Source organism: Cebidichthys violaceus, unplaced genomic scaffold (genome assembly GCF_023349555.1).
Source record: "Cebidichthys violaceus isolate CVI_PGR_0920_01 unplaced genomic scaffold, fCebVio1.0.p SCAF_20, whole genome shotgun sequence".
NCBI lineage: Eukaryota > Metazoa > Chordata > Actinopteri > Perciformes > Stichaeidae > Cebidichthys > Cebidichthys violaceus.
In genome coordinates, this window is record NW_027176373.1 from 7,314,885 (window position 1) to 7,342,220 (window position 27,336).

The following is a 27,336-nucleotide window of genomic DNA, read 5'->3' on the forward strand; positions in this document are numbered from 1 at the left end:
CAGTATGCATATGTCTCTGTGTGTGTGTGTGTGTGTGTGTGCGTGTGTGTGTGTGTGTGTGTGTGCGTGTGCATGTGTGTGTCAAGGCAGTGTAGTTAATTATCAGGGGGCAAGCAGTGTGCAGAGTCAACATGGTGTCTGTAATGAAAGAGAAAACCAATACGATTTTAAAGACAGCAGGGACTTGTGTTTCCTCTCCCTCCCCCAAGCTTTGTTTACCTCTCTTCCAGCATCATTCTCATCCCTCCAAACCAATCTTTCCCTTTCTGCCATCGTATCTTATCCCACTTTTGTTTTTGCAGTTGTATCAGTTATCCCTCTCTCATTCTCCTGTGTAAGTGCTGAGCTGAGCTAAATGTGACCCTGGTGATGGTGAGCTTTGCTTGCTTGCTAAGGTACGATGCTGCTATCTGAGCTGGGGGGGGGGGGGGGGGGGGGGTTAGGGGTGAGAAAAACACCATCATGTGGATGCCTCTTGGAGGTCAAGTAAATACATTAAAGGGTAAGCAAACAGAGAGGAAGCCTGGGCAGAAGCTGTTTTTGGCAGCAGCGCATTAATATGGGGGTTGGGGAAGGGAGGCAGCAGGATGCAAATCTGCCATAGCAGGTGCGTGTTGAAATAAATGGTGAATGCTGTATTAAGGGTTTAGTTACAGAGGAGTAGCCTATCTAAGCTTATTTTACTTCATAATATGTATTTGAGGTGCGTAAGGACTTAAACTTTTTCGAAATATAGTTTACTGTCCTCCCTTCATTTTACTCACTAGCCCTGATCTCCTCCCATTTCTGAAACCCAAATCCACTCAAACTTGGCTTTGATCTGGGTAATAATCTGCGCCAACCCACAGTCCACCGCCTCTAACCCCCCTCCCAGGCACCATTGATGTGACCAGCCATGTGATAGCTGGGACCCCATCATTTCCCATTACAGTGTGGCTTAGTGAATCTCAGTCAGCGCCTCCTACCTTGAATCCTTTGGCTTACTGTGTTGGAGGTCTGTTTACCCCGTGACTTTAAGATAATCTTCCCTCTAACTCCCTGCTAAACCTCTCAACCTTCATCACCTGTCGTCCCCTCCTTTAAAGGTGAAAATTATGCCAAAATAGACAACAGACATCTAAAGAAGAGTCCCAGGAAGACTCGCTGAACAAGTGCCATAAAGGCTGGAAAAGCTACGCTGGGAAGTGCTCCGTAATTTTTTTTATAATTCTCAATTATTTATTGGTTGGAGGTCCAGGTCCAGATACAACGGCGTCCTAAACCCTCTGTTACACATCTGCAAAACACCACATTAGTTCAGCTCCCTCTCTTCCTTCCTTGCTATCCACTTTTCCTCACGCACACTACTTATAACAATTTCCATTCCTCCTGACGCATTTTGCAGCGGCAACTTTCACCTCATCTCTCAGTATTAAACCCATTAGTGGGATCTCTCTTTCATCCCTTTCAGTCCTGACTTCTGTTTACACCTCCTTCTTTCTTTCTCTCTGGGAAGACAATGACAGGTGCATCATGATTCACACAGCAGAGAGCAGCTCATCCTGTCCGCTGAGATGTGGACTGCATCACAAATGTTGGAAATAGCATCTGTGTTGCGGCATGCTTCACTCTGATAGAGACATTGTAAAACTTTTCCCATAATCTACATTTCTCAAGCAGTGTGATGGCATATTTTTCTATCAACGGCAAAGGCAATGTAGTTAAAACTTTCTGCATGAGATAATCAGTTGTTCTTCCTCACTGTAATGACGTCAGAGACGCTGTGGTAATGATTCAGCACAGTGAATGAAAGCAGCAGAGATTCAGATAGGAGGGAAGATTGAGTGATGGAGGTAGAAAAGGCCCATCAATTAATGAGAGTCACTGGAGTCTCGTTATTTCTTTGTTTGAAGCTAAAGTCTCTATGTGGAGACTATTCAGCTTTAAATTAATCTTCATTCCAATTTATCTCTGCTTCTTTGCCTCTGTTCAAGCAATTACGATTTTCAGTTTCCCAACACTGCTAAACTGATAAAGCAACTGTGTAAGCATTCAACATTCCTTTGAATACCTGTGGTGGGCTTTTATAGTTTTTTATTGGAGACAATAGAGCAATATGTGGCTCAGGCCTTGTCTGCCCAGTTCATGTCTGCAGTGTTGGTTTTTGGGGCTACTACTGTGCTGCACAGTGCTTGCAGTGGGTCTTTGTGTTGAGAAGTCATTTACCAGGGAGCTGACTAATGAAGTGCGGACGTGCAGCTGATTTAAGACTTATTTCCACACGTCTGTAGATGTACGCTAACCTCCTTCTCCCTCTTCTTTTTTTTGTCCCACATTCTGTCTTTCCCCTTTTTTTCATCCCTGCCTGATGCGCTCCCTGCAGGAGTTGGCTGTGTCCCTGACCCCAGGGCCGCATCATGCCTAGCCAACCTGTTTTTCTTGGAAATTCCACTTGGCTGAGCTAGCTGTGGAGGATGGGATGATAACGGGGAGGCAGGCTGCGCACATGTGTTGTACCTCTGTGCGCATGAATGTATCTTTAATGGATGCTCTATATCACTGACAACCTTGCTCAAGTGTGTTTTGGGTTTTATGAGGCCTCCGGTGATTGCTTTAATCTGATAGGTTCCCCGCTGCTTGGCTGAGCCATCACTGTCCTGACTGTCTTTTGTTTGCACTGAAATCAGAGGGACAGAGAAGCAAATGTGGCCGACCCAAAGGAACAATTACATCCATCCTCCCTCAAACGACTGACGAGAGCAGATGAAAAGCGTGAGGCCCGAATGAAGGAAAAACAGAAGAGAAAGACGAAGCGGATTTAAGCAGCTAAAGTAGCCTCAGACAGAACAGTTTATCCCGAGAATAACTTGGCTGCCTCTTCTAAGCACAGTCAAAAAACGTTGATTTAACAGGTGCTTTAGGAATCAGTACTGTGTTTCCCGCCACTTCCTCATATTCACCTCGCATGTGCAGAGTCAGGAAATTAATTTAACAAGGATAAGCTAGTTTTTCACCCCCTCAGGCTGTGTATGAATAGCAGTGTCTAATATCTTCCCCCGACAAAAACACATTGAGGCTTTTTATGTCTCTGTGTGTCAATTAAGCAGAATTTAGTTATAGTATAGACGTGTGTGTGTGTGTGTGTGTATGTGTGTGTGTGGAGCACAAAAGGGTTTGGCTCCTGTACCTTCAGCAGTATAAAGTTAATCAATAGAATTCATTAAGATGTAATTGCCTTGACTACAAGCAGACCATTCAGCAGTTCATGTGTCAGTATGAGTGCATACAGTGCACGTGTGTGCGTGTGTGTGTGTGTGTGTGTGTGTATTTGCGTGTGTGGGTTCATGACAACTATGTGTTTTAACAGTACCTATCAGTCTTTATATTGCCAACACACACCTTGTGTAGCAGCTGGAGTTCATGAACTTCGGGGTCTTGCATGGGACCTTAGTTTAACCTTCTCAACATTAAATTTGCTAACTGTGTTTAGTTTCATCTTGCCGTTGACCCTGATGGTAATGAGCAATAACGCAGACACAAGAACTTCTATATGTTTCTCTCAACAGTCACCGAGCAGGTGACCCATCTCTGACTCTGGCTGTGGTTCAGGCCTGGGTCAATGAGAGGCTAATCCAGTTATCATAGCTGCCTGTTATTCTTAACTGCACAATTAACTTAGCTCCATTGTCAGTCTGAGCTCCAATATTAGCAGCAGCTAATCTTTGCTGCTTGTTGTTGGACCCTTGTCATGCACATGACTACAGAGAATGCACACGGTCAAGGGCATGTACAGTAATGAACAGCCTTAACAGAAACAATCAGATACGCATGAATGCAAATGAAGGCAAGAACACCTTAAACACATGTTTATGTTTATATTGTGCAGAGAAAAAAAATGACTGATAATGTCAAACGGAAAAGGACATTATTAGTCTTGGAAAGTGATTTGATTTGACTATGAATTAGTTTATCTAGTGCGGACGACACATGTCGAGTCACTAATCACGCGTGGTTTCATTCTCTGCTCAGGTCGACATTACTCCTCTATATCTTTACATACTGTAGCACATAGTTGTTTGCTGCTATGTTAATGTTCTGAATGTCAATTAGAGACCCACCTTGAATTAAGTTAATCTCATTTGGGGTTTTGTTTAGGTAGATACAATAATATCAGCCAGAATAGCACATATTGTACATCCACAGCAATAGACGTGCTTGGCACAAAACAATGTAGACACTTCACGTCAATCACAGATGTCAACCTCATTGCTGGGGGGGGCTGGTGGAAAAGTCAAGGGATCGCTATAGTGATGAGAACACTACACCAAACCAAATTTAGCTTATTTCAAGCAAAAGAATTCTCAAAATGTTTCACTTAAATTTGAACGAGCATTTCTGCAGAGAGTGAGCTATTACAGCTGTCATATACAGGCCTGTTAGTGTTTACCTCTGTATCCTGACCTGCTTTTCACCCTTGTTAAGACTGGCACTTTAATAATACCTGCCGTGTGTATTCTTACTGGAGATGTCACTGCTTTGATACATAGACACTATAGGATTACAGATCCACTGTTATATTTTTTTACTGTTTGAAGAGTGAAACTGTGCGCAAATACACACACATGGACCCTCTGGAGCTGCTGTGCCTCTCTACAGTCAACAACTATCAGAGTAGCCAAACGCCAGATGTAAGCTCAAAGCTCAGGGGTTGCTCCTGCTATCTTTTACTATTGTCACTTCCTTTAGGTGGAGGTTGCTGACTGCCTCACCTCAGGCAGAACAAGGTAAAGAAGGAGTGACATGGAGAAACTACAGATGTACACAAGGGATTAAAGTGTAAAAAACAGAGACATACAAGATGAAAACACACATACAATGTGGGTTACATGTGTTCTTTGTGCTGATCTGATATTCTTCAGAAAAACCCCAAAACAAATAAAACTAAAAAACAGTAAAAAAGATCACTGAGCCCAGCAATGTCACATCACAGAGGGTTTTGAATTGCCTCAAGGCTGCCACACTTTTACCTTCTTTTGTACAGAGAAAACGGTGTTGCTTTCTCTTATTTAGCCAGTGACACATTCATGCAGCATTAGGGTGACCTGTTACATGCACACACACACACACACACACACACACACACACACACACACACACACACACACACACACACACACACACACACACACACACACACACACACACACAAACTCGTCTCGAGGGGCAATGAAACAGAGGCGCAGCTGGAAGTTTGGTTTCCCTTTGACCCTTAAGATTGACATTGATTTGATCACATATATACTACACAGACACACATATGCGCACAGTTTGTATTGACCCTCATCCCTGAAACTAATATTGTCAGATGAGCCTTGGCTCTTTGTACGACCATTTCTGGAGGACACAAAAACGTGGTTCAGTCTGTCCCCAATGAAGCCTAGCTCACTTTTAATGATAAACACACTCTGCCTTATTAGTGTGAACCTCCCACATAGCTGCGTGTTGGTTTACAGATCGAGAAATAAAATAACACTGAAACATAAATGTTTACATGGAGAAAATCAGGCTTCAACTAGCCTGGAAGCTTGTGTGTATCTACAAAAAAAAGGCTGCTCCACAGAAGGAGACTTGGTTTCAGATTAACTATATAAAGCTGTGATTTTGTATGAATTGGAAACATGTCAGTATAGAATCTAGCTCAAGTTTGGCTAGATTTATTGTATTCTTAGCCCTAAAGGCAGAGAAAGTAATAGATAAATAATGTAATAAGTCTTTGAGTTAAAGGCTTCCATCTGGCAACGTAGGACAATGCCCTAACGAAGGCGGCAGTGCCGTAGGCGGAAGATAGAAGGAATCACTGCGGCAGTGACAAATGATTTTTGGAGTTTACCTCTTTGTTTGGATGAGGTCAGCCATTTTTATCTGCCATGGTTTGAGCTTTTGGTGGTAAGTGGGGAGTGGCAGTGGGACGCTTGTGGCTTCTCAGTGAGTCGTGTTTAGGTTCCCTGCCCAAACAATCTGCACCTTACAAGAAAAATGTCTAGTGGCCACAGTCAATTGATACATCCAAAGTTTCCCAAGTTTCTTTGACGTTTTACAAGCTTTTTTCTTTTTTTTTCTTTATTTAACCTTTAGTTTTACAATTATACATTGCTAAAAACTCTTCAAATGTCTAAACCAAAACCAGCAATAACTAATTTAGTTAGTTTTTACTTTCAATTCTTTTACAATATAGATTTTTTGTCCAACCCCATTTAAGATAATGTAGCCGGTAATGCACTTTTGTGACTGTTAGAAAAAGGTACCAGCCACAACCCACATTCTCCGTTATTTGGCTAGAGTCTGGTGTTAATTATGTCCATTGTCGTATGCGTTTCAACTCAGTGTTGACACGGTGACTGACGAGGCCATGATGAAACTGTCCCACTGCCTCAGGGATCACATCCAGGAAGCATGACGAAATGGGCGGAGGGCTACAGAGGCTTAGAGACACTATTTTGGTTTAGTAGAGCAAAGCCGTGCAATCAACAGGGATAAGCCTGAACTTTTGTGTAGCATGTTTAGAAGGTATTTGTGTCTCTGAGTGTCTTTATTTGCGAATCAACTTGAACCATGTTATTGAGAGGGCAGGAGTTCAGCTGTATGCAAAAAAAAAGAAAAATAGACATAAGATTTGAACAAAATGTTTGATTTAAGCTTACATTTTTCAAACATTTTATCTCAACTTTGATACGATTTTGAATTCTTGGCGATGACAGAATCTTATTTAGAAAACTTGATCCCTGGAGGAAGTTGACATTGACTTCCACTCCTTTAGCAGCTGTCTACATGACAGATGTTCAAATCACACCTATTGATCTCCCGTATTCTGTGACTTTTGCTCTCACAGATGGACTAATCAATACCCATGCATAGAGCTGCTCACTGTGTCTGACCACACAACACACAACACACACACACACACACACACACACACACACACACACACACACACACACACACACACACACACACACACACGTTGATTGGAAGTCATAACACAACATTTGCAAATTTGTAATGCAGTCAAACTGAAATAGAGTTTTTTGCTTTAGTATGAACAATCATCTAGCCTCTTATCCTGTTCCCTTGCTTTGAACATAAAGCACAAATTAGAAACAATAACCATCAACAAGATGACCACCCTCAAATTCCAAGTGCCTGCTCCCAATGGTTTACTCTAACAGTGGTCTGGAAGTCCCATACACTCGTCAAAGAGAAAAGAAAATCCTGTGGTGTCCCAGTAGAGGAAAAAAAACAAAATAGATTCCACACTCTCTCTGTCTCTTTGTCATGTTTTTATTGGATAAACCACCAAAATGCCCAACATTTATATATACACACACACACATGTATGCTCCCAGCAGAAACACAGATGCATCCTCCTAAACACATAGTGCCGTTTTAGCTAGTTAGAGGACTCTAAATTACCCAGAGCGGTGTCCCCGAGGCAACTTTGGGCCGCTCACTCTCAATCATTCATCCTCTCATTCATCCAAAAAACCCAACAGTTCAGAGAGTCTCAGACAGCAGTCCCCTGTCCAACTACTCCAGTCCGTCTTTGTGCTTTCTCACTCCTTAATTACTGTTTTCTCTTCATCTCTGGAGGTAAATTACAACTATAAGACAATAAGTGATAATCATCGCTCACTTTACATTACAGGCCTCACATTGTAAATCATAAATGATGGCTTAGAGAAAAACTTTCCTGTCATGTGTTTTGTTCTTTTTTAGCAGATGTGTTTTAGCAGATTTTGCTTTACTTTTGCAGTATCTTTGATATTTTCAGAAACATAAATCACAACAGTTGAGCTGCTCGTCAACAATGGAACAGCGTCGAGCCTCATTGAGCTCACAGATGCCTGAAGTTGATTGCTGTTCGAGGATCAGTTACAAGGGTGCAATGTTCATTTCCCTAATCATGCTTGGAAAAAAGAGTCTTGGTAATTGCAGGCCATATTGCCTTAAGACCATTTAATGACCACAACCGTGAATATATTGTGACAATTTTCATTTGCCTCTGTGGGTGGCGAACGTGCACATTCACCCTTCAACTTTGACATCTGACCCCAAGCTCCTCATTAGCTTCCCTGTTAGCAGATAGCGACCAAAAAATCTGTGGTATTTCACAGATATGCACCTTTGTGGCTGGCAGCTGCTGCACCAGCCAGAGTGAGTCTTGCTGAGGCCCATTGGACACAGACAGAGACAGGGTGTAAACGGCTATAAATATTTAACAGTAAGTAAAAGATAGGGCTGATTTCTGCGCTGATTAAACCAGCTGTCACTCAGGTCCCAAAGGATTCAAATTCTTAAATAAAAAGCGGGGGGGGGGGGGGGGGGGGGGGGCATCGGCATACACAAACGGAAGACAGGGACACACACTGTTGCACACCCGGGTTAATAGTTGCCACATTGCAGGGCTTTTCGCAAGATAGGATCGCTACTATCTAAATCCCCTTCGTCTCTTATCACGCTTTTGAGTCCAGTAAGGTGATGTCATCCCTCAATGTGCTCCATATCCGTCTGTCCATCCCTGTAACAAGCTTTTTATCTCCCTCAGACCTCATTTTTAACCTCCATTCCCAGTCGACTCCCTCTTTCTTTCTTCCTCTCCCTGTTTTCACAAAAGAGATGACAGCTTGTCCTTGATCTATAGAGCTAATGGTGACAGACCTGGTATAATTGTGGTTGTAGTACTGGACATTTCTACTTTAGAAGGGATTGAACCACTGATGATATTTATTCCAATTACACCTTTAAAACTAAAGGATTGTGTTTGCGGGGTGAGTCATAGCAGACTCAACTGAAAACAACATACCAGATATAAGGATGGGAAACTCCAAGCATCGGACATAAAGGAGATGACTTGACTTGTGACTATGCCTGAACAACGGCTCCTGTGTGCTTTCACATGAGATGCAGCCCAAAGATAAACTTTCTAACACGCACCACATGTCTGCAGGTTAAACTTCGTGGGCTGAAGCTGTAACTCTATGATATAGTTCCCTGTTTAGCATTGACTGTGGAACATCTACAGATATGTCCTGCTGTGTGTGTGTGTGTGTGTGTGTGTGTATATACTTGTGTACAAGTATGCACATTTGTGGGAGACAGAAAGAGGCAGACAAACTTTCAGTGGCCATCATCCCTTATTATGTTGGTTAATAATATTATCATTCTTTCTTCCAAATATAGAAGTCAGTCTCTATCGCTCTGTCTCTTTCACCTCCCGCCCCTTCCCTTCCCTTCAGTGGTTTGATAATGCTAATCATTTCCAGCCGTGAACTCCACATGAAAGACAACAAGCACTTGCCGTAATAGGGTGCTGAAAGAACGAGCGAGGGAGAGGAAAGAAAAGAGGGGCGAAGCTAAAAGAGAAAGGGGAGGTCAAGGGAGGAATGGAGATTGAATAAGAAGAGAGATGAAGCCTCGGTCCTCCTCGTTCCCATTTCAAGGTCTCATGTTATCATTAGCCCTGCCTTTTGTTCCTTTGCCAAACTATTTCCCCCCCCTCTCCGGCCGTCCCCTCCCTTCTCTCCTTCCTCGCCATATATCTTAATTGTACCCATAGTGCCTCAACTCATTGGCAACAGAAAGGCAGAAATTGATTTGGAGACTTTGAGGAATGCAGCTCACTGGAGAGCAAAGGAATGTGTCAGTGGAAAAAGTTAAATTATTTTTTTTTAGCTCTATCCGACACAGTTATTACTTTTAAATCCAGACACTTTCAGTTTGTTGTAAATAACTTCTACAATGATGCATTCAGTTTCCCAGCTCCAAGTGTATCATGCTCTTTTATGGTCATTGCTGCTGCTTTGAAGGATAATTCAAGTTTTTTACAGCTCAGGTCTTATTCTCAGAGTTTCTGCCATTATTTATATCACTAATAATGAAATTGTGCTTATAAAGTTAATTTGTGAGATCAAGGAAGGCAGTAACACACCTAAAAATAAGTCAGATGGAGAAAGAAGCATGAGCAGTCATGGTAAACGATCAATCAGGAACTCCCAGATTTGCCAAACTTGAAACAAAAAATGAAGGCAAATGGCAAAGAAATGAAATGACCAGAATTATGAAAGATCTAATGGAAGAATAAGACCAATAACCATTGCCAGCTGAGTGCCAGTTTCATCATAACTGATATTGAATTGATGGCCAATACTACTAAATTAAACCATGTTGTAATAAACTGCATATTCTGCATATGGTGGGACAACATTTGCATTCATTTTAGAATTCTTCTTGGCCTATTTGACCTCTCGCATCATGATTGCCTTATAAACATTCAGGCCTGGCACCAGTCAGTGGAAGAGTAAATTAGTTTGGGACAACTACTTTTACTATGAAAGCCTAAAGAATCTCTCTCTCTCGCTCTCTTTCATGAGTAGCTATAAAAGTCCAGAGCCTCTGCAGAGCTGCAGCTGCGTCCGAGAAGCCGTACGCAGACTCCCTCTGACACTAACCGATGTCTTACAGAGACAAACTGCAGAGAACAGCAGGATCCACCTGGACCAGCGCCCACATCTGGAGAAGCTGAGAATAGAGGAGTTGAAAGGAGGCAGTACAGTGGAAAAGGTTTTAGGGTAGATGCTGGCTTACTGGTATCTTTAGACACTCGCTGTTAATTTGAACCTCATCCCAAACAGGAGACCATGCCTTCTTTGCAGCATGAAATACTACTGACAGAAACTTACTTTGGGTTATGTGTGGGAGCATTAAGGAAAGGGTTAGGTGTGTTTCAGACATCTAAGTCATCCCGTTAGAGAGACGACCCCCTGATGTATCTGGAGAAGGAGAATGAGAGTGACAGTGGGAGCATACAGTACGATAGAGAAAGGCTAAGTAGAAAGGTAGAGGGACAAAGAAGCAGAAAGAGAGAGTACTTGTAAAGAAGAGTGACGCAAATGAATGATGAAGTCTGGATCTTTGCTAATGCTCCATTGAGTGATCGCTCCTCTACTGTCCCAGCCAGGGATGAATGGCTCTCCATGGACAAAAAGCTCCAGGCATGACTCCTGGCTGAATTCGATACTCGGCACGCTCTCCCTGACTGTTTTTCACATAGTCCTTTCCAGGCTGACGTGTGCTCTGTGAGACTTAGGCTTTTAACAGATATGTAGAAGTCGGACAATGAACTACACGATAGGTGAATTTATGTTTCATGTATTACAAGTTCAGATGGTTGGCAGAAGCTTAGCTGAAGCATTTTTACGTCCATTTGTGTTTTGATGATTTCTCTGCTGATAAATGCTGTGAAAGGCCAGTACATGTCTTCAAAGTAAAAAAGAAAACTACACAGCTGGTACAACAGATAATGCATACGAAACTGTAGACAGTTATCATTAACGGACACGTTTAAGCCATTTTCCTTTCATAGGAGACTTTGGCATTTTGTGACGTCAGGTGGGATATCAGCGCTCCCACAGAAAAGAACCACATTGGAGGTTTTGCACGTTTAAGCCCATTAACTACAAATTGTGTATACTTAGCATTACTGTGGACCATTTTCCAAAGACAACCACACTCCACGATTTCACCACCTTTCAGGCAGCCATTAGTTTTAGGTCATGCCAGTAATGTGTGGAAGTCAACTTGCAAAACCACCTTTATGGCCCTTTAATATAATAATGACCACCAAAGGATGTGAAAGTTTTTTTGTTCCTCAACTGCATAAATATAAATGTGGCCAAAACAACTTAGTCAGTAGTAACGCACTTTAGAGGTTCAACGTCATGCTAAAAGCATTTCAAAAACATAAGAACCAAACTTTAGACCTTTTCTAACGACATGACCACCCTGCCATCAACACCCCCATCCAAAAATCTGTGTAAATGTGGAAGATCCCACAAATATCACGGGGGAATAATGCTATGAAAGCATATATACCTAAGAGCAGGAGACATTTAGATCTTGAAAGGTATGGGCGCCTGTCTGTGTATGTGTTGCTATGTAGTTGTATGTTCATGACAGCGGCAAACCCCCGGAGAGTACGATGAGGAATAGGTGTGTAGAGCTGAGGCTGGCTGGTCATGCATCAGAGAGCAGGCTCTGGCGTGGGAGGAATTCCTTGCTGGCAAACACTCTCGTCTAGTCCACCAGATCTCTTGATTTAAGAAGACGTGTGTGTGTTTACTAGATTACGTTATTGGCTTTAAAGCTGTGCTCATTTTTTTTAGTCGAGATAAGTGCTGTACGTGCTGGGTACTGCAGCAAATTGGTAGAGGTGTTTTTGGTATTGAATCGGCATGTTGGTTTGATCCAACCTCCTGGCCTGCATAGTGTAAACTGAACATTGGGGCTGTGCTGTCAGATGGATTGACAGGAGGGAAATGTACTGATGACAGAGTTGATCCTTAAAAGCTCCTGTTTTTTCTGGAGGGTTGATGTGATTTTTTATTTTTTGCTACACATTTCAAACTGTTGGGCTTATACAATGCTAGCTTTGGTTTGTCTGTCTCTGTTTTGTCCATTTGCATTCTTTTTTCTATGTTCAACTTTTGCATTTCAAGTCTGTAACCACAAAACTGCTGTGTTGCATATAGTATGTTGCAGCAGAAAAACCCAAATCATTACATCTTTCATTTTATAGCTCCCAAGGTTTCAATAAAAGTATTCTTGTATAGGTGTTTTCTTTGTGCAACCTTATGTTTGCCTTCCGTATTTTTTTTTCTAGCATGAAGAATCCATACCGTACTGCTGTGGGTTTTCACATTTTAGAGTGTGTGGAGAATCAATGACGTGCTCTCCTGCTTGTTCTCAGCCTCTATGCAAGCCTTTTCCAGTCCAAAACTACATCCAAGTGTATTTATGAATACTGTGTCCAATCCCTGTATGTTCATAAAAACCCCAAACACACTATCGTGTCTCCTTTGCTGCCTTATCCAGAGCAGAGCACCCTTTCCCTTTGTCTTTGAATGTGACCTGCAACAGAATTTATAGGGTAAATATAGAGGTGACGATGAAGTCACTGTATGACCAGGTGGGCGGTCATGGGTGTTAAAGCCTCTTTAATTAGATTATGTGAAAAGGATGGGGTCATCATATATGCGAGTGTCTGTGTGTGAGCGTGTACACGTTAGTCCAGTTCTCATCACCACAGGTGGCTAATCCATCACAGACAGTCAGAAAGATATGACGAACACCCAGACATGTGCATAGATCCCAAAAGATTGTGTTAGTCTCAACACTACTCTGGAGGAAGTCCCAGCAATGATCTAAAATCCCCAGCTGTAAACACTGACCAAAGGAAGAGGTACAGTACGACCCCTCAAAAACCGTCTAGCCGCAGTAACACTACGACTAAAATCCCTAAGGGAGCTGTTCTAATATTCCCTGTGTGAGTCAAGGTGCTGGTGTTTCTGTCCATCTGTGTATAGCCAGCAGGTAGGTGTAATGGTGAAGACATGTGTTGGTGGGATGGAAGGAAGGTCATTGCCGGATGTCTACTATGGTGGTCCTCTGGGGTTCAGGGCCAGGGCAAGTTTACATGTAGGATTCAGACCTATGATAAAGTCATCAAACAACAAACAGACATAACAGATATATTAGATATGATTTTATTCTCATGATATTATGACTTTGTTCATACAATCTCTATCTGTGTTTCTAATTGCATTGTGTATTATCACGTGACATTTTTTGGTATATTATTTCTGTTGGATACAGTAGAGCATCTAGGGCTGCCCCCTCTTAGTCAATTACTCGATTAATAGGTTGTTTTGTTCTCAGTCGACTAAGATTTTTTTTTTTTTTTTTTTTATGTGTTTTTATTAAAGTGGTGGTTTTGTTTTATTTTTTGTGGAGAAACTCAGTTTGTCAGATCTGTTGATTAAATCAATTAATCGATTCAAAATCATAGGAGTTTTAGTCAACTAACAATTTCTTTGGTCGAGGACAACCCTAAAAATATCTTTCCTTTGCCAGAAATGTTGTAATCAGTATTTACACAAACATTTTATTGAAAGTAAACAGATATCTTTCTGTTGCCTGATTAGAAAGACTGTATGACAGAGAGGGAGTGATGTCATTAGGACTCCTGGATCTTGGCTCGCCATCAAGGCTTCGAGATCTGACGGAGAATGCTACTTTTAACAAGCACCATAAACGCCACCAAACAATGTTATGGACCAGTGTAAAACTTCAGTCAGAGGCAGGACCCTGGAGCACACAGGACATTTCCCTTTTGTGTTTTGCAAGGAAATCTTTGTTGTATTACGGGATTTATGAGTGTTTTAATAGATTTGGTCGGGGCATACAATGTATGTTTGTGAGCGTGTGTGTGTGTGTGTGTGTGTGTGTGCAGGAGAAAGAAATATGTTAGGTAGATGAGACAAAAAAAGTCAAAGGTTGGATCAAGACCTCTGTCTGTTGTGTCTTTGTTCTTACAGTTTAAAGTCCTAAATGGAGTAAGGATTACATTCGTAGGTCTGCATCTTATTTATTTGCCAGATAAAAAACAGTTTGACCTTCCATCACTCATTTTAGTGCCTCTGTTGACGCCTGAACCAAACACACAATCTCTGTCAAAACTGTTTTACTAAAGGTTACTTGTCATTTCCTCCCTCTATATCCATGGTAACAGCACCACCTGTCCTTTTACCAGTTTTTCAAACACACCGTGGGGGAGATTTATCTTTCTTTTTCCATTTTTTCCATATAGTGTATCTGTGATCTATAAAAGTGAATTGCTCTCACAGATGCTTGGTTTTATAGTCCTCTGGAAATCATAACAAGTAGTGCTATGGTGTGTGATATTTTGACAAGTGCAGATGTATGGGCAGTGAGGTGACTGTAATATGGGACATTATTGTGATAACAGAAAGGCCCTCAGCTCGTATATAATAATTATGACACATGTACGTTTTCTTTCATGCAGATTTTTTGGGACCTGCTGGGTGTGTTGGTCCGATGCGTCTTAAAATCCTAATGTCTCACGGGCTGTTTGGCACCAGTGGACCGTCCACATCTTACCTCGTGTCTCTTTTCCCTCAGGTGTCAGCCACAGATGAGGATCGTGGTTCCTTTGGTACTATATCCTACATCCTGGGTTCTGGCTCTGGAAGCACAGCACCAGCACACTTCACCATTGACAAGGAGACTGGCCAGATTTGCACCAGCACAGCTCTGGACCGGGATGAAGGATTGGACAAGTTTGACTTGACCGTCACTGCAACGGATGGAGTAAGAATACTCTTACCCTAAAACTATAAGGAATTTAATCTCTGTAACCCTTTCATCTTGTCAGACAAATCAATTCTAGGAGAAGTCTGTCATCGGTCAGTCTCATGTCTGTCTGATGAAAAGCTAGGAGACGAGGTTAGTTTTTACACTGGAAGCAGGAGAAACAGCTTTCCCAGCAAGGTAACAAACCCCCCTGTAAGACCACATTGTGCCATTTTTATACCAACACTACTACAAGCGAGTTATAATTTGTTAATTAGTGAGCCTTTGGTTAGTTTAAGGTTCTGGGCGAGAGATTATGTTAATTTCACAGCCAGGCAAGCTGTTCCCCCTGTTTCCAGTGTTGTTGCTGAGCTAAGCTACCTGGCTGCTAGCAGTAGCTTCATATTCATTGCAGACGTGAGAATGGTATACATTTTCGCATCCAACTCTCGGCACAAAAGCAAATATAATAGCAAATATTTCCACAAAAAACAATATTTCTCCTTTGCATTTCTGTACAATTAAAGCCTAATTAATCTTAGCTGAAAAACGTATAAAAGAGACCAAAACATCAAACTAGACTGAAGTTAAAGCACTAGCTTTTTGTGTTGCTTTATGATCAAACATTGCCACCTGAGTGTGTGATGCTCCTTCTGATCAGAGCTTCAAGCAGATGGCAAATTAAGGATGTGTGCACTGAAATAAATCTGATCAAAGAGACACTGAGAACATGTTTGAAGAAGACAACATCTTGTCTCTTACTGTGTGTCTTCGATTCAAGGGAAACCGCAACAGCACGGCAAAGCAATCAGAGCAAACAGAGCGGGAGTGTGGGGAGGAATAAGGTAAAAAAGTAGGAAAACAGATCGATTTAAACAGTCAATTTCTATAACCTTTTTACAGTAGGATACCATTTAAGTTAAATACGATGCCTTACTTCACCACATTTACAAACTCTTTGCTCTAGCGTCTTCCCATGAACATTTAAAGTCAATGCAATTAATCACATTGGATGCACTTAAATTGGCATGAGGCGCAATAAAGCATTCGTTCTCTTGTGTATACTTTGATTACATAAAGAAATAGAATACATTACCATTATTTTAAATGTCTTTTCATTAGTCATAGTTGTAGAAATCATACTTTTTTATGTGAAGATTGAATTCAGGTCTATAATTTACCACGTAACCCACACAATGCATCTTCTCTCCCAACCCCGGCACATTCCCAACTCATCTGTTCCCTCCGTCTCAACTATCCCTTCTTTAATGGGCTCGTAAAACTAAGCCGGCAGACACAGTGTAATGAGTGCAAACCTTTCTCCTCGCTGACAAATGCATACAACGGTTGATTGGCTCCATATTTCAGGGATCTTCAACAGAGAACTCATCTTTCTGTATTCCTTTACAGCTGCTTTGTCTTTTAACTGTGACATAAATCTATTGTCGATGTTTCATAACATGAAAGACCTGGGCTGTTGCTTTTCACCAAGAGATGGAAAACAATTTGAATGTTGTCTTCGGGGATATACAGTGCAGGAAGGGAGGGAGATTGTGGTTTAACTGAAAGCTATTTTTTATGATTTATTCTCCCTTTGCCTCAATAGACTAGTCAGTTAAGATCCGTAATATTATTACAGCATTTGTGCCTGCTGATGTGATCTTGTGTATAATAATATTTTAATGCTAATATCTTGAATCAAATCTAATCCGAAGATTTACATTTTTCCAGGGTGGCCTGAGCTCAGTAGCACGTGTGCGAGTCTCTGTGGTGGACATCAATGACAACCGGCCCACCTTCTATCCAGTCCTCTACACAGTCAGTCTCAGTACCCATAGTGCCCCGGGAACCTCCGTTGTCAAGGTAACGGCAAATGACCCTGATGCTGGGGAAAACGGCAGAGTGACCTACCGCACAGTGCCTGCAGGAGGAACTGGTTTCTTCACTCTCAACAAGGACACAGGTATGCGTGTGTGTGTGTGTGTGTGTGTGTGTGTGTCGCTAAGAACCACACCCACCGAACAAACATGGATGAGCTATTGTGAAACGTGTCTGCTTTGGAGTGTTTAAAAAAACAAAAAGATGTTGATTAATTTGTCTTCTCTACTTATCTTTCTCCCTCTACAGGGGTGATTTCTCTCTCTCGTTCGCTCCATGGCAAAGCCAACACGGTAATCTCCATGGTTATATCAGCCGAGGACGGCGGTGGCCTGACGGCACCGGTCAATGCCAGGGTAAACGTGAGTGTGGTGGGAGGCTCAGTGGCGTCTCCCGTGTTTGACCAGGCCCAGTATTTCTTCACTGTGTCGGAGGACGTCCTCAGGGGGACAGCGGTGGGAGTGATCCGAGCTGCTACCAAGACAGGTGAGGACGCCTGTTCTGTCAAGTTGTTGATCATTTTCTTTTCGTAGATGTCTTTTCTGCCTTTGCTCATCAATTTACTTGACATGATTTGCCACGGGGAACCTGTTTCATGCGCCTTATTGTACCAGGTTTCATCTTTCCGAAGTACCAGGACAAAAATGCAGTAATGGGCTGGAGAGTGTATGATGTCTTCCTTCTCACTCCAGCAGTTGTACAAATACGCAAGCAATAAGAGCACAAACTCCATTAACAAATCACATACATCTAAAAGCGTGGGCTATACAGGGGATTATTTCCACTGTGGCCAGACTTTTATTTTCTTTCTGTATTAATGATGGAGGAATGAATTTGGATGGGCCTGTATTTCTGAGTGGGAGTCATAATGAAGTGTTCTCAGTGGTGTAGTGGACAAAGGAACACTTATCTCTGTCTGTGTAACTGCACAAGGCTTTCAGTAATTCTATCCCCTCATCCCACTTTTGAGTGAATCCAGCCCTTTGTTAACACTTATGATAATAATAAACACACCACATCCATGTCAACTGAAAGCGGATATGGATCTGTCATCTGAATTTTTCATGTGTCGGATATGTTTACATTAAGCTAAAACGAATTGGATAATCAACAGCTGCATAAAGTATATTGAAACTACATCCCGTCTTGTGGGGAAAGGTTTAGTTTATTGATCATACGCAGAAATTATCAACCAGTAATGCCAAAGATTTGCTTGTTCCAGTTTTCCAAAGGAGATTATTTGCTGCTTTTCTGTTTTATATAATTGTAAACACCCTGGGTTCTATTTTTAGTCCCTTTTTGACTGCCCTTTTCTCACTCTTTATTTTGCTGTCTGTGTCCTCCATGCAGGCGTTTCTCAGGATATCTTTTACACCATCTCCTCCGGAGACCCTGATGGTTACTTCACAGTGGACAGTGCCTCTGGTACCATTCGCACTGCTCTTCCTCTGGACCATGAGACCTGCTCTAGTCGTGACCTGGAGATCCAGGCGCGCTCCGGTTCTCCTCCAGCGTATGGAACCAGCCGGGTACGAATAACCATTTCAGATGTCAATGACAATGCCCCCACTTTCCGCCCCTCCTCATCAGAGTCTCTGCTGTTACCTGAGATCACCAAAATGGGGACTGTTATCTACAGCATTCAGGCCACCGACAAGGACTCTGGTCATAACGGTCAGCTCAGCTTCGACCTGGTCTCTGCTGGGGCTGCCGGTAGCGGTGGCCAGAGGACGTTTGGTGTTGACCGGGGCAGCGGCGAGGTACGTCTGATTGGGAGTCTTTCTTATGAAAGTGTTCCACGCTATGACCTTCAGGTGGTTGCCAAAGATGGCGGAGCGCCTCAGCTCAGCTCCACCTTCACCCTTGTGGTTCACATCCAAGCGCAAGATGCACAAGGCCCCAACTTTGACACCCTGACCTACCGCGTGGAGCTACGGGAAAACACCCCCCTCAACACACGTTTCCTCCAAGTTCGAGCACTCAACAGAGAGGCTTCCGGGAATGGAGGAAGCTCCTCCTCATCTTCTTCATCCTCTATTTCCTACCGGCTTAGACCTGACGGTGACACTGCAGGTTTTGGCATCATGCCAGATAGTGGGTGGCTGTTTGTTCGTAGCTCTCTGGACCGAGAGGTCAAAGACATGTACCTGTTGACTGTCCTGGCAACTTCAGGTCCGGGAGGGACAGGCAGAACTGGCAGTGCCGCAGTCAGGGTGACGGTAACTGATGAGAATGACAATTCCCCAAGACTGAGCCAGGAGAGGGTGTTCCTGGCTGTCAGAGAGAACCTGCTGGCAGGGACAGGCTTCGGAAGGGTGTCTGCAACGGACAGAGATGCAGGACTAAATGCTCGACTCACCTACAGGCTGCTGCACACCGACAGGCACTTTCAGATCAACTCGCAAACAGGTGAATACGAACACCATATCATAGCCTTTTTATATTTGAATTTAAGAACAGTAATAGTACTTATGAAGCAGTTTGCTGGAATTGTGTTACACTTGCTGGGATGTAGTTACCCATCAGCAGGACTAATACCAATATGATTTCCCTTGAGGAATCAGTGATTTGCTGTTAGACAATTAAATTAACATGGCAATTATTCCCTAACTATTGCAAGTAATGAACGCTGAGGCCTTCTCTCCTTCTCTCTTTCTCTTTTTCTTTAGGGGAGATTAGCACCCGCCTCGCCTTGGACAGAGAGCAGCAGTCCAGCTACCAGCTCGTTGTGGTCGTACAGGATGGGGGTACGCCTCCTCGCAGCGCCACCGGCACCGCTCATGTCAGTGTGCTGGACGAAAATGACCACGCCCCCAGTTTCACTCATACCAGGCCGGACAGGGAGCTGCTCCATCAGGTGAGAATGAAGGGACATTAGATAAATCAGATGAGGGCAGAAAGAGATCCATAACTCAACCCATTGAGAAATGCTATCCCAGCAGGATTTCATAGGACAGCAGCAATATGTTTTGTTATCGTTATTCCCAACTGACTTCACTTATACTGTTTGAGTTTTCCAATAACTGTTTGAAGTAAACACATTTCTTAAAGTTACTTTTAATTTTTGAAGGCGGTAAAGAGTTATTCTATGATTTATAAGCAACAATCATAGTGCTAGAGAGGTAAGTAGACAAGGTGAGGTATCCAACACAGTATGTTGGAGAAAGACAATATAATGAGTAACAATCCTTCTCCATTGTAGGTGATGGAGGGGCTTCCATCCGGGACAGTATTAGGGACAGTGACAGCTAAAGACCCAGATGAGGGAGAGAATGGGACCGTATACTACTCATTATCAGGTGAGTCATCAGTTACATTTCAACCACTTGTTAAAGTGTGTTTAACCAGTGTTTCATCATCATTACCTTAAGTAGCCAAGCTGATATTGATATGTGTTGCATCCTCTGAAGGCTCCAGAGCAGAGCGTTTCTCCCTTAATCCGACCAGTGGCGAGCTTAGAACCGCTTCCCCTCTGAGATCGGCCGAGCGAGCCGAGTATGCCTTCACTGTGACTGCTGCTGACCACGGCACACCTGGCCTCAGCTCCACCTGCCAGCTACGGATACAGGTAAACAAAATCTGTACATTTCGGGCAAGTGCCTGCACATTTGTTGTGTCTTCAAAACATTTCTGAAGCCTTGCGCAGTTGGAAACAAAGGCTAATATGGTGGCCAAACTTAAAACTGTCACATCTACACATTACCTCAGTCCTTTTGCATTCCTTGCTGCGAGTAATTTCCTCAAACTGTGCACAATGTGAACAGTATAACTGTCAAAGGAATTAGAAAAGGAGATAAATATGAGAAGGAGAGAAGCTGAACCTGTGCCTGTACAAACAAAAGCATCTATCCAATCTAGTGTGTGTTTCCTGCTCCAAAGGTTAGTGGCGTAACCAAAACCCAAGGTGAGAAACCCGGAGCTACAGGAGGGAGCTGGTCTGGACTGAGTTATTGTTCTGAACTTTCTGTTGGAGGGTCAATCCAGCATATCAACATACATTATCAGGAATTCAGCAGCAGGGGGAAAAAAAAGTCCTGCCACAGAGGCATTTAGCCAGAAACGGGTGGTGGTTTGCTTTGACTGTGGAGCTTTGAGCTCACTGTTTTTATGTGATGTGATTTCAGAAAGGAAAAGGATGCTAATTACAGCACGAGTGCTTGCCTTAGATTTCACCTGCGCCCTACTTGTGCGACACTGAGATTAGACAGAGGGGAAACAGGCACCTTGGAATCAAATGTTACCATATGAGATTTGATGAGAGCCAGCTGCATCAAATAACAGAAAGAGAAAGGGAATACACCGCTGTACGGTAGCAGGCAATGATACATACACGCTCTCAGACACACCGACTGAAATGACACATTCAAACACTCACGTGAGGAAACATTTCCAGATAATGATTTTGAGATAACATTTCACATAGCTGCGGGTAAAATCAGACACAGGGGTATTGTTGTACACCATCAGTACTAAAGTACACTCACTAGCTTGTGTGTGTACTGTAGGCATTGGGCACAACCAAGGACATGTATAAATAGTTCAGCACAGTTGCTGGCACTGTATAGTAAAGCATCTTATTCAAGATAATTGAATTGGGATGTACTTGAGCAAACGACTTGCACCTGTAGTCTTACTTCCAAACATTTGTGGCCAACACACTACAAATCACTTCCCCTCTTTGATTGGTGGTGGGCTGTGATTGGCTTTCTGCACCACTGCAATGTATCTTAGAATAAAATAAAAGGACATGGTTCTATTATCTAGCTTTAAAAAAAGATAGAAGTCTTGTCACTTTGACATGTAGTTTTGTATGCATTTTATCTTAAAATGTCTGCACATAGTCAGTTTTATATCACTTCTCTCCTTCTTTAGGTTTATCTTTGCTATTCACGTTTGATAAAGACACTATAAAGATGCAATTCATTGCATTCACAGATCTTGGTAATGAAAGGGGTATGGTGTGTGTGTGTGTGTGTATGGATTTTTTGATGATGAAACCAGAGCTTGTTAAAATCTGCTTATGTTTGCTGTCTTCGGGGCTCTTTGATCTGTTCCAGAACAATATCGAACCCTGAGGCTGTTGCTCAGAGTGGCGAAAGCCCCTTATCACGCATTTGTTTCCCATCTGACTGGACTACAGCATATGGAGGCTGAACTTATTGCTCTGCATCATTTGAACTGCAATAATTACAGTTTTCCCTTGCATTACACCCTTCATTATTTTGTCACGAATCTCAAACCCCGACTCTCATCTTGAAGCCAGAATGCCACAGTATCAAGATATTTACTGGAAGGATTGTAGATAATGTCTTCATGCACAATGAGGATGCCTGTGAGGGTTATTATAGTAATAACAACAAAACAGAAACAGATTACAGCCCAAGGCTATGTTTGGGGATGGGCTGGGGTGAGAGTCATATAGCTTTATTGTCTGCAGAATACCAAAGGAAATCAGATCCAGCAACATTAACAGCACAGCATTTGCCTTGACACATTTCTTCTATACGTTGTTGAAAATAAAAGTATAAATTAAATGTTTTTGTCACAGTTTTTTCACTCTGTTTTGGTATAGATACATGAATGATTAAAGTAAAGAGTGATTACTTGCATGACATGAGTAAAGACATGCTTAGGTTAAAATCAGCAGTTTGACCCCCGTTTCCTGTCCTTCAGGTTCTCAGCTCCTTTCGGTCTAACCCCAAGCCCAACATGCTCTCCATGACCCTGAACACAGTCGAAGGAGCTGCTCCGGGCTCCATCATTGGCTCTGTCCGTCCACATGACCAGTATGAATCTAATGTGTTGGAAGGCCAGGTGACCTACTTGGTTGTTGGGGGGACAGACCGGGATGGGACTTTCATGGTGGACCGCTTAAAGGGCGATGTGTACCTGGTGCGCGAGCTCGACTACGAGAAGGGGTCGAGGTACAGGCTGCACATCGAGGTGTCTGACTTCTCCCAGGCGTTTCCCAGCAGCCACCTGGTGCAGCTGGACATCAACGTACAGGACAGCAATGACCATGCTCCCCAGTTCACAGAAGACCCCGTTACCATTGTGATCCCAGAGAACATACAGCCAGGAGCTTCGATATATACTTTCCAGGCTGTGGATCAGGTGGGAAACAGAATATATCATCTGCTAAAGAATATCTGTACTGTTGACCAGTGATTTATCAGTCTAGGTCCACTGTTATTTTCCTTTGAGGTAAAAGTGGAAGGGATTTTTTTTATTATTTATTTAAACCGTTATTTAACCAGGAGAGTCCCATTGAGATTAAAAATCTCTTTTTCAAGGGAGACCTGGCCAAGACAGGCAGCAACATAAGAAACACATAGTTACAGTCTCAGATGTCATCATGTGACTGAAGTATGCAAACTTCATCCACTGATGAAAAATGTGATGAAATCTCTGGAAATTCAATAGAAAGTCAAGATTATTTTTTTAAACTTTTATTTCAAAGGTTGAGAATTAACTTTCTCTCTTATGATTTGTCTTCCTTGCTGAATCAAAATTTCCACTCACTGTCTAATTCATCTGTTTGATTTTTTTATAGGATGGCAGTGGACCCAACAGTGAGCTGCACTACTCCATAGAGCACCACTGGCCTGACACGCCAGACCTCCTGACCCTCGACCCCTCCAGCGGAGTCCTGACCCTTGGGCAGAAGTTGGATCGTGAGTCAACACCTTCCCTCTACCTTGTGGTGCGGGCCACAGACCAGGCACTGGATCCTTCTCAGAGGCGCTGGGGTTCAGTCACCGCCCGGGTGTTTGTGACAGACGAGAACGACAACGCTCCAGTCTTCAGCTCTCCGTCTGCAGTCAGCGTTATGGAGGATCAGCCCGTAGGGTGAGGAGCTTGTCTCACTGTAGATTGCTTTTGATACCTTAACACCATTTTATGTCAAGAAGAACTTCCAAGAAGCCTGTTAAAAAATAATCAATACATTCACTTTCAAGGCCCCAAGCTTCAAAGGGCTTGTCCTCATCTAACATTTTATTTGTATCTTTATTGACAGGTTTGTGATTTTGTATGTGATGGCTCGAGATGAAGATGAAGGAGAAAATGGCAGAGTGTCATACAGAATCCAGGCAGGCAACAGCGCTGGTCGCTTCACTCTGAACCCCAACACTGGTAAGCTTATTTTTAGTGTGAGTCACGACATCTAAAAATATCAAAATGTTCCAATACTATAACAGGGTCTATGGAGACGGGTGATTTCCCATAAATACCCAATTTACATTTCATCAAGAAATGATTAGGGTCAAATTCACCACATCATTTCGTGCATTTACAATCCTGCTTTGAATGATTTAACACAGCAGAGTATGTGGCCCTTTTCTGTGAGGGTTTCATGATTGATAGATAATCAGCATCCCACCCGTGGAAGCCCCCTGGATGAACAAAACTTTCCAGAAGATTGTAATTACGCACTGAAGTGCTGCGTCTACAGGGTCTCAACTGCTAAAACACTCATAACCCTTATAACACTCTTTACTAGATGATATTTCAATGCCTTAGAGCAATATTTCACTTGAATAATCTTTTGGTGTTCTTTCCTTGACGGATTTCTTCATGGGAACCGATCTTAATTTAGGCTAGGGTCGTGGACACCCTTTGATATCTTATATATATGTGTATGTGTAATCTCATCATCATCTCGGCGCTCGCTGGTGTGGGTGTGCTCAACACTGACTGAGATGGGATTAAGAACCTTAAGACACACCTAATGCAGCTTCCAGATGGAAGAAAGTCTTTACTTCATTACTGTCAAGTGTCTGGTGCATTAGCAGGGGTTGATTTCACTCCTGGTTTGTTTCTCAGACTGTGTGGTGTTAAGCATATGGTTAATAATAGCTGTAATAGCAGATTATCTTTGTTTTGCAAAGACATTTACCAAACTTCTTGGCTAATGTGAGGGTATCATTAACCTGATTACTGCTTAAACATTATACGGCTGCTCTGCCACTGTGAACTTTCAGTTGTTTCACATTACAACTGCTGTAGTGCTAGTTTTATAACCATTTGACAGCTAACGTTTCTTATATGACCCTTGATTTCTTCGCGAGTAGTTTCAAAACTTTATTCATGCTGTTTGAATCATTATATTCTATATCTGCTGTTTAAGTAGAATAATCTTGTCAGACACCATTTTTATGGCTTCAGCACTACATTTCTTTTGCTAAAATTCAGTATGACATATTTGGTATCTTTAAAGATCTTCGGAAGAACTGAAATAAAGTTTCATGTGAGTTTGATAAAAGTTAATGGGTAAGAGCACTTTTGTCATACAGTACGGTTGGTACTGTATCAGTTACACTAAATTTGCTGCAGAGGAGAATGAAACAGCAAATGTTTTGCATCTGTTTGCTTTTGGCTGAAACAGGGGAGCTATATAGCAAAACCACACAGCAACATCAGAGGCTCAGCTTCACACACAATGTATGTGTTTGGCATGTTGAGGCATTTGTAAATTACACACGTCTCAGGCACCTCATGCCAGCTAAACTTGTACACTGCTGTGAACAGTAAACACACACACACACATTTCATATTGCCTCTCACTTTGACTGACCCTCCTTGTAGTTTGGGTGATGACAGGCGTGTGGGGTGTCGACATAAAAGGTGGGAGAGTAACTGAGGCCAGAGTCTGAGGAGTGGTGGTCTTACTGTATGTGAACCAGCTCAATTTATATAAAACACACACATAAACAAACCAACTAATGCCTTACAGATTTAAAGGCTTGCAGATACTAAAATGTTGTACGAAAAAAAACAATAACCAAGTTTTAGGGGAGGTTGATTTGAGTTGGCAACTATGTAGTTCCAGGTTGTGCTCTGGACTCTGCGTGTGTTTTCCTGCATGCCTGCACTAACAATAATCCTACATGTTCACTGATGAAGCATTGATTTACATTTGAATACATATTCAAAGTGCCATAATTTAAAATCCTGGCTGTGGTCTCTCACTGTGGAAACTCTCATAAAGCAAAGCTGTAAAAGTTTTTGTTTTTACTGGTCCTGCTAGGCATACAAATACTGCCTTTCTCTGGTACACAAACTACATGTTCACAGAAATAATCCAAACACACACTTTGAGAAAAAATATTCAAATGAGAATATTCATTATAAGTGATGTAATCCAGAAAAGGTGGTTTTACAACATTTTCTCTTTTTTCTCTCTTGTAGGCTCTCTCTCCGTCCTTAAAGCACTAGATCGGGAAAACCAGGAAATGTTCAATCTGACCATTGTGGCAGAGGATCATGGGATACCTCAGCTTTCCACTTCTCAGGTGTTGTGTGTGCAGGTCATTGATGTGAACGATGAAGCTCCGTTGTTCCAGCGAGCGGAGTTTGAAGCTCAGGTGATGGAAAACCAAGGACCAGGAACAACTGTTTTGACAGTTACTGCCACTGACCGGGACCAAGGTTGGTTTAAATGTGTCATATTATTACTGTATAGTCTGGACAGAAAGGGAACATGCAGTACCTTAGGGACAAAAATAATTTTTGGATATACATAGACTTTACTAGATTTAATATGAACCCCACAACACTTTGTTCCTTTTGGTCAGTAATATTTATGGATGAAGTCAAGTAAGCATTCATTTGGGAGCATCAAAAAAAATAAAGGTTCCAAAATTCACTATTGGAAGATTGAATAAAAATGCAGTTGATAAACAACACATATGCCTCTAATAGGACGGCCATAGAACAAAACAATAGAGACACATAAATGGTTTTGAGAAACCAAATCACTTTAAACCAAACCACAAGCTCATGCTAATGAAAATGTGTGGTTACTACCATCGTACAGAGCCTTATATTTCTGGAGCTTTCATTTGAACTTTCTACTGGCTCTATGTATGTTGAATTCATCAATATTACTGCACTGTTATATTGAATGTAGCCTATTTGCTTTATTGCCAGTTTTGCAGTTTGCACAGCCGTTTATCCTTTATTTTAGTCTGACTTGTGTTTTAATGCAGGTTCTAATGGCCAAGTGACATATGGAGGTGTGACAGAGGAAGGCTTCATCATCAACCCTATGACAGGAGTCATCACCACCACGAAGGAACTGGATGCAGAGCTTCAGGATCACTACACTCTCACTGGTACTACGAGGTCCATTGTCTTACACAACTCTATTTGACCTGTTACGTACTAATGGAGCTCAAGCCCATTGATTCCCACGGAACAACTCAATTAGCCTACATTAGTTTAAAATGTTGAATGGGTTCCAACATCAGCTTAACAATTTGCATCTTTTATCAG

General features: G+C 42.3%; 1 protein-coding gene across 1 annotated transcript in view; it reads left to right on the top strand.

Annotated features, from left to right (window-relative positions):
- dchs1b (dachsous cadherin-related 1b) overlaps window positions 1–27,336 on the top strand; it is an 80,448-nt gene that overhangs the window by 43,141 nt on the left and 9,971 nt on the right. Inside the window, exons 5-16 of the mRNA XM_068715960.1 lie at window positions 15,013–15,201; window positions 16,915–17,146; window positions 17,311–17,547; window positions 18,412–19,470; window positions 19,731–19,918; window positions 20,264–20,360; window positions 20,472–20,629; window positions 22,735–23,175; window positions 23,615–23,910; window positions 24,080–24,195; window positions 26,251–26,490; window positions 27,051–27,176. Coding sequence (XP_068572061.1) covers window positions 15,013–15,201; window positions 16,915–17,146; window positions 17,311–17,547; window positions 18,412–19,470; window positions 19,731–19,918; window positions 20,264–20,360; window positions 20,472–20,629; window positions 22,735–23,175; window positions 23,615–23,910; window positions 24,080–24,195; window positions 26,251–26,490; window positions 27,051–27,176 — 3,379 coding nt within the window. The remainder of the gene's footprint in view (window positions 1–15,012; window positions 15,202–16,914; window positions 17,147–17,310; window positions 17,548–18,411; window positions 19,471–19,730; window positions 19,919–20,263; window positions 20,361–20,471; window positions 20,630–22,734; window positions 23,176–23,614; window positions 23,911–24,079; window positions 24,196–26,250; window positions 26,491–27,050; window positions 27,177–27,336) is intronic.